This window comes from Physeter macrocephalus, chromosome 7 (genome assembly GCF_002837175.3).
Source record: "Physeter macrocephalus isolate SW-GA chromosome 7, ASM283717v5, whole genome shotgun sequence".
NCBI lineage: Eukaryota > Metazoa > Chordata > Mammalia > Artiodactyla > Physeteridae > Physeter > Physeter macrocephalus.
In genome coordinates, this window is record NC_041220.1 from 123,331,424 (window position 1) to 123,343,937 (window position 12,514).

Here is a 12,514-nt window from a genome sequence, read left to right on the forward strand (position 1 = left end):
TTAGGCATAGCCTAGATATTCTGCTCCACGTGAAGAGGGCTTGTCTAGTGGCAAAACTAAATAATGAGTCAGAAATCTTGCATTTAATTATACCTCCATGCCTCTAGACTAGCAGCACTGAAGCACGGTGGTACCTGGGATTCTGTGATGGAATGGCATTAGCTATTACTAGAGGAACTAAAGGGACGTTAACTCTAAAATCCCAAACAAAACCAAATCTGCTGGGTGTGGGAAATCTTGTATCTAATGCTTCTAGGTAGCCCATCTGATCCACTAAGAGTGGATTTGGGACCTTTTACTATTAAAATTCAAAAAGAGAATTAAGTGGAATAAATACCTGCTTTCAAACTAGACAGATCTGGGATCGAATCCAGCTCATGCCATGTGGCAAGTATTTAATTCCTAAGCCTTAGCTCCGCATGCAGCCTGAGGATGGTAACACTCATCACCCTCTATAGAATTGTTAGGGACTTGGGAAGTGGTGAGGTGTATGGAAAATGTCGCCCTCAAACTGGTAGCAAAGAATATTAACAAAAAGACTATTACTGAGTTGTCTAGGCTGAGGAAAGAAAGGAATTTATTAAACCACATTTTTTTCAGCCAATAGGACCACAGGTTAGCTTGATTAAAGTCTCTCAAACTATTGGGCCCGTTCTCCCTGCCTAAAATTCAGAGTCCCTAATAATCACACAACACTCGTAACTGCTTGTTCACTCTTCTTTTTATTCTTACAAAGCATGGCAAAATGAGGAGGCAACTGACAAGCGAAGAGTTTGTGCAGTGGAAAACCACCCTGTCTCTTGACTTTATAGGGATCGTAGGTGGGTAAGTGTTCCTTTAAAGTGATTTTGTCATAGGAGAGTCACATGAAATGGTTCTCATGGTGGGGGGAGAGGAAAGACAAGAAATCAACATTCACAATTATTTAAAATGACTTAAATGCTAAACATAATATACATAGTAACTCCTTTATCCTAGTACAAAAATAGTGCCAGAAACTATGTATTTGTTCAAATGTATTGAAAAGGTATAAGAATACAAATAGATATTAACAGTGGCTAGTGATGATTCATAAGCTTTTTCTTAAACTGAAATAGAAATTTATATTTTCAACTATTTACATGGTGTTCAACATCTATTAAGATATGTTTACGCAGACTTTTGAGAAGCATGTGGAAGGGCAAAGTGAGCTTTAATACTTTCTTCCTCACTCCCTACGCTGGAGCAGAAGGGGTCCAAAACTGTGTGCAATTTAAGAGTCTAAGAGAACTCTTGAGTAGTCTCTACCTGGCTAGCATATGGAAAAACAATGTACATAGTGGAATATATGACTCCTTACTTACATAAGGTCTTCTCTAAGCTATCAGCAGGCTAAGTGATTTCATGCTTGCAAGAAGACAAGATGTTCACTGACTGACAGATTCTTAGTAAGTTCCAGGTAAAGAAGGTCCTTGGAAAACTAGGTAATACATATGTTATAGATGGAATGAAAGTGATAACTGTACCCTATATTTTCACGTTAAATCGGCAGGATCAGAAGCTGGTAAGTCTCTTATCCAGCACTCCCTGCAGAGACTGTGAGCTCCTTGAGGTCACTGCTCTCTCTCCCCAGTGGAGCACAGTGCCTGACATGCAGCAGGAACTCAATAAAAGGTGGATCGAGGCATGTCTAACACTGAGCAGTTACGTTATCCCACCTTGTTTTAACTGTAGTTGTTCCCAGGAGAGGAGAGCAGTTACATCCCTCCACCGCCCCCCCCACCCGCCTTCTTAAATCAATCTTGTAAAACAAAACAAACAGCATTTCTTTTGATGGCCTGTAAAGCTTTAGGAGTACAATCAGGTGGAAAACACAGGAAAACTGAACATCAGATTGGAGTAGGTCTAACATTTGTGCTCTGTGCTGAAAATAAAGGCACTTCACTGCTAGGAAAGAATATATCTGTAACCAGTTTCCTCCCGCAATCCATTATTTCCAGTACACTTTCATACACTTTCTTTTCTCCAACACTCCTATGGAAGGACACCATTCTTCATAGTAAAGAGATCAGTGGTGAAACATCATCGTCCAGGGTTTGTACCGTGAGATGAGGTGCTCAAACAGCTCTAAATCTCACACGTCTAGTGATCTGCGTGAGAAGCCAAAGAAATGTACTATCTTTTTCTCAGTCTTGGAAACTCAACACAGGAAATGACTTAAGGGATTAGATACCTTGCTCTGTGGCCTGCTATCCCATTTCTGACAGTGGTCTCCAGGGCCCATTAGGGCTTACACAGTAGCTGCCTTCTGTGACATCCTCCTCTGAGACAAGGCTTAGCCCAAACATAACTCCTTCAACAGCACAACTTGTTCACACTCACAGAGGTTAAAGAGACTTACACAAGTTCACACAGGATTGTGGCTCGCAAAGCCCAATCCTGTGAAAAGTACAAGACCAGGCAATTTTATAGACATCTTCTCACAACTTAGTAAAATAGTGGGAACTTTTGGGGCTGAAAATTGAAATGAAATGGTATCAGGGTACTCAGCTATAATGAAAACAAACAAACTGATCTAGAGCAAGAACAACTTCTTGCTAGGTTACAGGTAATATAAATATAGGGTAGGGTGAGAGAAGACTACATATATATATTTTTTTCCAACTTGAGAAGATACTGGAAAGGAAATATTCACATAAGAAGAAAATTTGTGCCCAAGTACTAGGTAATAATCCACGCATGGAATGATTTTCCTAAAAAATTAAGAATTATTTGAACCAAGTAACCAGTCCTAAAGAAGCACTCTTCTTCTGTATGAACTAAAATACCCAAAAGTGAAATAGGTATGGCACTGCCCCACTTCTTTCAGTTTCTAAACTAGTAAGGTAAAATAAGCCATTATCTAAAAGTAAACCAAAAATGTATAATCTAAATACACCTTCTTGCTTGTTAAAATGACACACATACAAATCCTCCGTACATAGTCTACTGCGTCTTTAAAAATCTCAGTGACATATATTAGAGGGCTCTAAACAAACTACTAAAGTATTTGACTACAGATTTTAGCATAACTGCTAAATCACAATGTGTACGGCAAAAAGATAGGTTATTAAAGACTGCTATTCTTCAGACAATTTTTCTATACTAAGGAATTGTGTCTGCATGCATAGGTGTATACCAGTATGTAGGTACGTTATTTTAGTGACAGTCTTTGTACGTTACACACCAGTGCCACCAAGAGGCAACCTCACAGATCTCATGTGTATGACATAAAATAGAATAACATCTTGAAAATACAGGTGTCACAACAGTAATACATAGCCCTTACCGCTACAAAGTAATGGCAATACAATTTGTTTTGCTTTCTTTTTAAAATCTGAAGGGTAAGAATAAAGCCACTTTATGTCAAGATACATATACACACTCAGAATTTTAAAAACTTAACGAATGTGTTGAATTTTAGGTAGTGTAGGGAACTAATGGTTATGAATGGAAAACACGTTTTAATGAAAAGTCTTTGAGAATGCTGCATTATCATAACCCCAAGGGCTTTTCTATACAAACTAGTTATAGAAACTCAGAAACTTTATTCAGGGGTGGGGAAGCGGGTGAACAGATCAAACAAATACCTCTCTTCCTACTCTTGCCCTCTTGCCCACAAACATTATTGCATATTTAGAGCAGATTTTCTTTTCCTGAACTAGGTTCTCAGTTCATTATCTACTTCTCCAATATGTAATAAAAGTGTCTTTAGGGGCACACATGTGCAGTGGGAATTCAATTAAATGGGCTCAAATTCTAAGAAAATGTTAACATTTTCTAAATGTACTAAAAGCTGTGAGAAGTAGATACCACTAACTACAAGCTCAGGGCCAGTGTTTAGGGTGCATAGCCAAACTTCTGTGATTCTGGGTTGACTAGTCCTGTAAACCAAAATATGGCAGTTTCTCAGTCACAAACTCAATATTGCTACGCTTACTCAAGCTTAAGGTTTCTTACCATATTGTTCCCTCGATTTAACTTTTGACCCTAATATCAAGGATAGCCCTTTGCTGTTTGTACTTTTCTCTGTACTCCATTTAACAAACAGAAAAAAATATGATTCATTTTGTACCCTCTTATCCTCTACAGTCATCTCTCACTTCAGGCCAATGCTCCCATGATCACTTTTTCTCGCTCTCCTGTTGAGTTTTAAAGTGTTGACTTACAAGCTGTGGCTTATAAGGTGAACGATAAGGAAGGTATTTTAAAAAGGAGGTTCAGTATTCAGAACACTCACTGACTGTCAGAAGTGTCTTCCAGCAGAACGTTCTCTTCACTGGCAGCCATCCTTGGCTGTTCCATTTCTGCATCACACTCATCCCTCAGTAAAGTCAGTGACTGGATCTTCTCCCAAGGTTTCCCCTGCTTTCCATCAGGTAGGTTAGATCAAAGCGAGTTTATGGGTAGCCTTTGGATAGATTTATTGCATTGAAATGAGAAATTTCTCTCCTGCCTGTTCTCTAACAACAAAAAAAAACCAAAATAATTAAATAATGCCTTTTTTTTACAGTACTACCTTATAGTACTTTCCATTTGTTTAGAATTTTAACTTTTTTTCTTAAGGTAATACAGTGTTGACAAATATACCCCATTCCTCTTAAAATCCACTCAGCCAATATTTTTCTCTATTCTATGAAGGTTTTAAATGTCACAGAATATATTCACTTTGCTCCTAGCCTGTTTTTAAGAAAAACGATTCCAAACATTCTTGAAAGATTGGTAATTCAGAAAACACAAAACCAATTATTTAAAATCCCCAGCAAGAAAAAACAAAAAAAACAAAAAAACCCAGCCTCAGTGCAAGAATGCAACTTGTACCTCGCAGTACACAAAATATCACATTTAAAAAAATCCCCAGCAAGAAAAAACAAAAAAAAACAAAAAAACCCAGCCTCAGTGCAAGAATGCAACTTGTACCTCGCAGTACACAAAATATCACAAACAGAGCTCTTATCCATGTGCTAAGAGTAGGTGTCATTGATAATCTCAGTTCAGTGGCATAAAACAAATATACAGAAAATATGTAATAGTCCTCTAAAAACATTTCATGCTGTGTTGTCAAAAGTTGTGCAAAAATAAAAATACAGCAGTGGCAAAGTATACACCAAATCTGTACAGTGTATAGCAAAACTAGGCATACTGCAGAATACGCCATCTGTAAACTTCAACTCTGCATGAATAGGCCACTCAGTTCCGCTTGGCCTGGCTGCTTTCCCCATTAATCAATGTCTTCTCCTGCTGTTCTGCAAGAGCCTGCCATTTTTGCCTGTTCTTTCTGCAGCCATCCAGCAAAGGGAGACAGTCCTCCGATACGTGGGTCAGGGCCTAAAGAAAGAAAAGAAAGCCAACAACTAGATGGCAGCTAGGAAATAAGCCCTCTCCCCAGGCCTGATGCAAAGGGCCACATTGTACACTCACTTCATAAGCAGGCCCACTGTTGGGATTCACACAAACTGTGTGAGCACAGATCATTTATGAATGATTCCTCTTAAGCTATACAGACAAGGAGAACATGCTGAGAGAGAGAGCAAGCACATTCCAAAATAACATTATTGAGCTATGGAGACAGATCTGTGTGGAATCGGCTTTGCAGAGAAATTATCCATTTGCTTTTATGTAGTGCAAATGGTTCTCCCTAAGTGTTGACTGCCTTGAGAGCTGCTTAGTTTTTCTGTTTTTCTATAAAATGACTTTATTCAATGTACTTAAGTAGATTTTTATCCAAGATTATAATAAAGGTTAATTTATAACTATATGTATATGTTTAATGTAACTAAACATTATTATTTACCAACTACAGTGCCATAAATATTTAGCTACAAGAACGTTCACTGCAGATCTCTTTGTAATAGACAAACATTGAAAATGACTTAAATACCCAACAGCGGGGTTAGGAATTTTGTGTTACTATTTGGCAGCCATTAAAAATGTCATAGAAACACATTTGAAACAGAAAGATGTATCTTATATTATGGATTGCAAAGAGCAATTTTTGTTAAATGAAAAATATATGAAAATGCCGTAAAGCATATGCACTGAAAGGAGATAACAGTGGTTATCTCAGAGTAGTAGAATTATAAGTGATTTTATCTTTTTGCTTCTTTGTATTCTGATTTTTCTATAACAACATATTACTTCTGTAATAATGGTAAAAATGCATGTCTATATCAAATAGAATTCAACAGGAGAGTCAAATAAAATGAATCCTTGCACAAATAGGAAATATAGAAGGATGAAATCTATAATGGGTGATTTGACTGTTAGTTTGACTATATCTACAGGCACGGGAAAAAAAAATCAAGAGAGACATTAGTGTCTACAACTGAGGAACTATTGATCCAATCCACAAGAAAAGCATCTGTTATGGAAAGAATGAGATATTCAGGGATGTTGGAGACACTGCTCTGAACACACTTCTGCACAGATTGCCGAGAAAGGAAGGTGGGGAGACAGTGGTGCAGAGGCCTGACACCCAATGTTCTTCTGTCCTGTTTTCTTTTGCTGTCTCTCCTGTCCTTCCCTCCTCAGCCACAGCTTCTTTCTTAAATTCATCCACTGGCTAGAACCCTGGACTCAGGCTGAGAACTGGATTCTGTATACAGTTCTCCCACTAACTACCTGTTTGGGACAAACATTTCATCTCCCTGGAAGTTGGACTTTTTACAGATTCAATGACGGAATCTGTGAAACGTCTGGATTAGAAGATTTCTAGGGTTTCTTCTGGTCTTGACAGTCTACGATTACTCCATGATAAATGTTCTTTTCCCAAATACTTAAATCTTAAAGACAGTTTCCTGTTTAAACTTCTAAAGACAAAAGGACAGCATCTACTTTATGTATTTGGGGCATGAACATCTAAACTAGTAAATTGGATGTTTTAGGGAGAATATCTTTACCAAAATAATAAATAAATAAGCAAAAAAAACCCCAAAACAAAACCCCAAGCCAACAGGTATATGGAAATGGGAACCTGCAATATTCTTCTAGCCGCCTTCTTTTAATGGTCATAAAAATTTTCTTAAGCCACACTATGACAATGACAAAAAGTTAGATAACTATTTTTCCTTATTTAGGCCAAAAGTCAGACTTAAAAAGAATATGCTCTTAAAAAGAACAGAGTATGCACAGTATACCTCCTTGAGGGTAGCACTGGCACATGATTTTTCTTAGCATTCCCTACACGAATTTGCTGGAGCCCAGCACATGGTAGGCACTCACTAGGTAGTTATATGTTAATGAATAAACATTTTTGAGAAACAGTAAATATAAAATGTGTTCCTTATTCAGTTCAAACAGCATGTTCATTAGCAAAAGAAATAATCCTGATAATTTTATTTCTAGTTTGTTGATTAAGATGCAAAAAATATATGCCTGTTTGTTAGTGTTAGTTGCTTCAATTTACTTTAGGTTTTAATTCATAACATGGTCAAAGTTTAGCAAGTCTAGTACTTTTCATAATAAATACCTCATACAGTTGCAAGCAGATGGCATCTATGAATCCAACTTGCATACTTGGGATTTTGTTTTTCTTCTCCCTGTTCATTAGGTCCTGAAAACAGAAACAGACACAGATCTGCGTTTACTTAAAGAACACAATGCAAGTTGGCTCTAAAAAGATGAATCACTGGGTTAGCTGAGGAAGGCTAGGTACCTGCCTACCTGCCTTCTTACCACACTCAGGAAGGCCCTGGTCCTCTCTCCCGTGTTCGCCCCGACTGTGACTTTCCCCACATGACCCCCAGAATTGATCACTGACCTAGAATCAACTGCTGACCTACAGTCAAGCACTGACCTAGAGTCCACTGCTGACATGTATTTGGAGAACACACATGCCTTCAAACTGTCAACTGATGTGGAATCAAACACTCAGCTTTGTGGAAAAAGCCACTGAGGCCACAGTTGATTACAATTCAATTCACACAGAGAGCTTTTTGAGTGAAGATTATGCAGATGTCACTGCTGCTTATTCCCAGGAGCTCATGACGGGTGCAGCGGACAAGCCCAGCACCTCCATGGGGAGCAAAGAGTCTGTCTCAGTGCTTGTTTAAAATGAAGCAAATTCTCCATTAGCTGCGACCATCACTCTGCTACCCACCATTTTCTGAGAAGATTCTGAGCTTCTGAACAAGCCCACTACTACATAATAGGAGACTGAATAACTGCAAAAGACTAATGAGACATAGGATGTACCCAGTGGAGGATAAAAAGCAGAGTGGAAGGAATGGTACACAGATGGAGGAGGGGCATCTCGTAACCATGTCCCATTTAATGTGGGCTCAATAAATGTTCATTTGAATTGAAAAAAAAAAAAAAGGACTCTATACTTCATTTCCAGGAAAAACTCATTCATTTCTAGGAAAAACTTCTCCAATGGTTTAAGAAGAATCTTCTTGTATTCGAGATTCCCTACACTATACAAAAAGGCAGTATGTATCAAAAAAATCTTTAAAATCTGTGTGCCCTACAACACAGCCATTCTGGAATTTATCCTAACAAGGTAATGAAAAATGGCCCACAGATGTTTAGCAACAAAGATGTTTATCAAAGTGCTGTTTGTAATAGTGAACTCTGCAAACATTGTACCAAAAAGTAAATTATGGTTACATCTATTTCATGTAACCATTATATATGATATATAAGAGAGCATCTGTTAGAATGAAAAGTGGCTTATGACATTTAAATGGAAAAAGTAAATTACAAAATATAGGTAAAATATGATGACTTGTTATTTGCTTGTTTTCTGTAGCAAACATGTATAATCTTCTAATAAAAGTTTTTAAAAATAATGAGAAATTCTGTTCCTGAGATCTCATAGAAGCATAAAAAGAGTCTACAATAAAAAATGTATATGAATAATTCCTACCAGCAAGGTCTCATACTTACAGCAGGCTCTATGTTGAGTTCTTTTCTCTCTCTGTCTCCTTGGTCAAAAAATTCAGTGGCAACAAGTTCTGCTATCTGAAATCAATAACAGACTAAGTTTGGGTAAATAAAAGCATATTACTCTGTAATACAGAGACTTTAAATGAAAATAATAATAAAATCTATCAAAGCTGTAGCTTTCAACCACATCAGTAAAATTAGAATAAAGCAGTAACAACTAATAGAAATTTTACTTGTTTTAATGTGTACCTAATCACAAAGGCTAGAGTTTGTAATCTTCTATAATTACACAGAAAAAAGCAACATTATTTCAACTTCAGCAATCAGTGGAAAAAAAGTACCGTGTGCCCATCTGTATGCATAATCAATGATATATTTATTAAGCATCTGTTGTATGAGGTGCTGTGTAAATCACAGTATCAAATAGGTCCATATACTGAGACTGATTGATGATATGCCTTTTAGGTTTCTTTTAATCTACCAGTTCCTCCTCTTCTCTTTTTAAAAATATTCCTTATAATTTTGGTTGTTGTTGAATAATCTGGGTGGTTTATCCTGCAGTATTCCACTGTCTGGATTTTGCTGATTGATTTTGTTCGCATGATGAAATTAATGTTTCTCTGTACCCTGTATTTCCATACACCAGTAATGAGATCTAGACACTTGATCAGATTGAGACTTGAAATTTTTTTTTTTTTTTTTTTTTTTTTGCCACGACTGTTTCACAGGCAGTGCCCTGTACTTATCTCAAGGGCTGTATAATGCCTGGTTGCCTCTCTCTGTGAGATTAACAACCCTTCATGATCTTTGTCTAGATTCACTAATTAAGAGGCTGCAAAAAGATAATATGCAAAGCAATCATTCCTTTTTCCTTTATAGTTGAAATAAAATAAAGTTCCCCATATCAATTATTTAGTTACCCTAAAGCAGCAGTCCCCAACCTTTTTGGCACCAGGGACCAGTTTCGTGGAAGACAATTTTTCCACGGACCAGGGTCGGGGGGGATGGTTTTGGGATGATTCAACTGCATTACATTTATTGTGCACTTTATTTCTGTTATTACATTGTAATATGTAATGAAGTAATTATACAACTCACCATAATGCAGAATCAGTGGGAGCCCTGAGCTTGTTTTCACTTGCCACTCACTGATAGTGTTCTGATATGAGTCTGCAAGCGACTGATTTATTATGGTCTCTGCGCAGTCAAACGTCTCTGCTAATGATGATCTGTATTTGCAGCCGCTCCCCAGCGCTAGCATCACCTCAGCTCCACCTCGGATCATCAGGCATTAGATTCTCATAAGGCGCATGCAACTTAGATCCCTCGCACGCGCAGAGCATAGTAGGGTTCGCGCTCCTATGAGAATCTAATGCTGCTGCTGATGGGACAGGAGGCAGAGCTCAGGCGGTAATGGGAGTGATGGGGAGCGGCTGTAAATACAGATGAAGCTTCGCTCGCTCACCCGCCGCTCACCTCCTGCTGTGAGGCCCGGTTCCTAACAGGCCATGGACTAGTAGCAGTCCTTGGCCCGAGGGTTGGGGACCCCTGCCCTAAAGTACAATTTGTGTAAGTAAAGCACGAGAAATACTTGATTTTCTCTACTTTAGTTACTATTAAAAAAAAATAACTTGGTTCTCAAGCATCCACCAAAGATGGCTATGGAAGGTTTGGTTTTATTATTTTTATTATTATTTTGAACTCTTGGATTTAAACATTATAATATATTTCAATCCTCACTGACACTCAGACATTGTTCCATTTTGGCCAGTTGAGAGCACATTAAGTCGGCTCCTTTGTTCTTTTGACATGGCTTCATCAGTCTTTGATAGCTTCCTTGCTTTCTGCTGTAACAAGATGTTCTAGGCTCATCTTATGTTCTAGGCTCATTGCTTTGGAACCGCAATCAGCCATTTCATTGTGGACCCCTAATTCCTTTAAACTGAGGTATTTGGAAACCTCAATCTGGGAACTAGGTTCATTCATTACCACCAGGGTGATCATTATTTTTAAGCCCTTTTAATGGATGGAGCTAAGGTACAACATAAGTTCATACAGTATTTCCTATTCAAATTCAGGACTACAGGATTTCTGCAAAACCTTATCCACCTTAGGATCTGAAAATCCTACTTCTCAACAATACCAATATAATTTTTCATTTGCTTTTATCCCACATCACCCACAATGGTGACTGAATATCTATACAAAATTACCACTAATATGATTAAAAACAGTTTTAAAGGTTTCTTTTTTTTGGAATTCTTTTTGTTCCCAGTGTACACCTCACCAGAGTTATACGGTCAAATTACTGTTTTAATGTCATTTGGAATAAAACAGTCCCTCTCAGTGTGGTTCTGCAACCAAAATCATTTTGTTTCATTTTACTTTCAAGGTTAAGTGATTTTTTAAAAATTCAATTTATTTTATAAGAGCAATTTACATGGTTCCTAAATTAAATCTACAAAACAAGTACATGCAAGCAACTCTAGCTTATATCTCTGTTCCCTCTATCTTATTCCCTCCTTCCCCTGAGGGAAATAATTAACTTTTTTGTGATTAATCCTTCTATTTTTTAAAAATATAAGCAAATATGTACATATATTATTTCATCCCCTTCTCAGATAAATGGTAGGATACCATACCCATTTTTCTCTGCCTTGCTTTTTTTTTTTTAACTTATATCTTTGTAATCACTCCCTAGTAGTATATAGAGAATTCTCATTTCTTTTTGCTGTTGCAAAGGATTCATCATGTAAATGTACTACAATTTATTCAATCAGTAACCTATTAATGAACATTTGGGTTATTTCCAGTGTTTGCTATTACAAATAGCACTAAAATGAATAGGCTGCAAATGTCTTTTTATATTTCTGCCAGCACATTTTTGGGATAACATTCTTAGGAGTAATGGTAAATGAATTTGTGTATTCATATACTTCCAAAGGGTTATAGTATTTTGCATTCCTTTTTTTCCCACAGCTTCCTCAACAGAGTATATTGTGAAACCTTTGGGAGTTTGCCAATCGGACAATTGAGAAATGGTGTCTCAGTGCTTTTTTAAAATGAAGTAGAATTTACATACTGTGAATTGAATAGACCATGGGTATACAGTTCAGTATATTAATAAATGCATGTAACTAGGTAACACACACCCCATCCAAGAAACAGAATATTTCTGTCACCCAGAAGGTGCCCTCAGGCCCTTTCACAGTGAATCCCTGTACCTTCTTCCCTCCCTCCCCACCCAACCGCTATCCTATCAATTAGTTTTGCTTCTTCCAGAACACCACATAAATGACATAAGAGTATTCTTTTGTATCTGGCTTCTTTTGCTCAGTGTAGTGTTGATGAGACTAATCCATGTAGTTGCCTGTATCAGTTTCAGTTTCTTTTCACTGTTGAGCAGTACTCCACTGTGTGAAGGAGTAGTGTATTACAATACATTTATCCACACTCCTGTTAAGAGACTTTTGGATTGTTTCTAGTTTCTGACTATTTGTGTTTTTTTTGTTTTGTTTCTTTTTTTTTTTTTTTGCGGTACGCGGGCCTCTCACTGTTGTGGCCTCTCCCGTTGCAGAGCACAGGCTCCGGACGCGCAGGCTCAGCGGCC

The 12,514-nt window shown here is 37.5% G+C and overlaps 1 protein-coding gene across 4 annotated transcripts in view; it reads right to left on the minus strand.

Moving 5' to 3' along the window:
• Window positions 1-4,879: 4,879 nt before the first annotated feature.
• Window positions 4,880-12,514, minus strand: part of PDE5A (phosphodiesterase 5A) — a 147,268-nt gene continuing 139,633 nt past the window's right edge. For all 4 annotated transcript variants that reach the window (XM_024119197.2, XM_024119199.3, XM_028492240.2 and 1 more), the window contains exons 19-21: window positions 8,905-8,979; window positions 7,487-7,570; window positions 4,880-5,346 (exon numbers count right to left, since the gene is read on the minus strand). In XM_024119197.2, coding sequence (XP_023974965.1) covers window positions 5,209-5,346; window positions 7,487-7,570; window positions 8,905-8,979 — 297 coding nt within the window. In that variant the 3' untranslated portion in view covers window positions 4,880-5,208. The remainder of the gene's footprint in view (window positions 5,347-7,486; window positions 7,571-8,904; window positions 8,980-12,514) is intronic.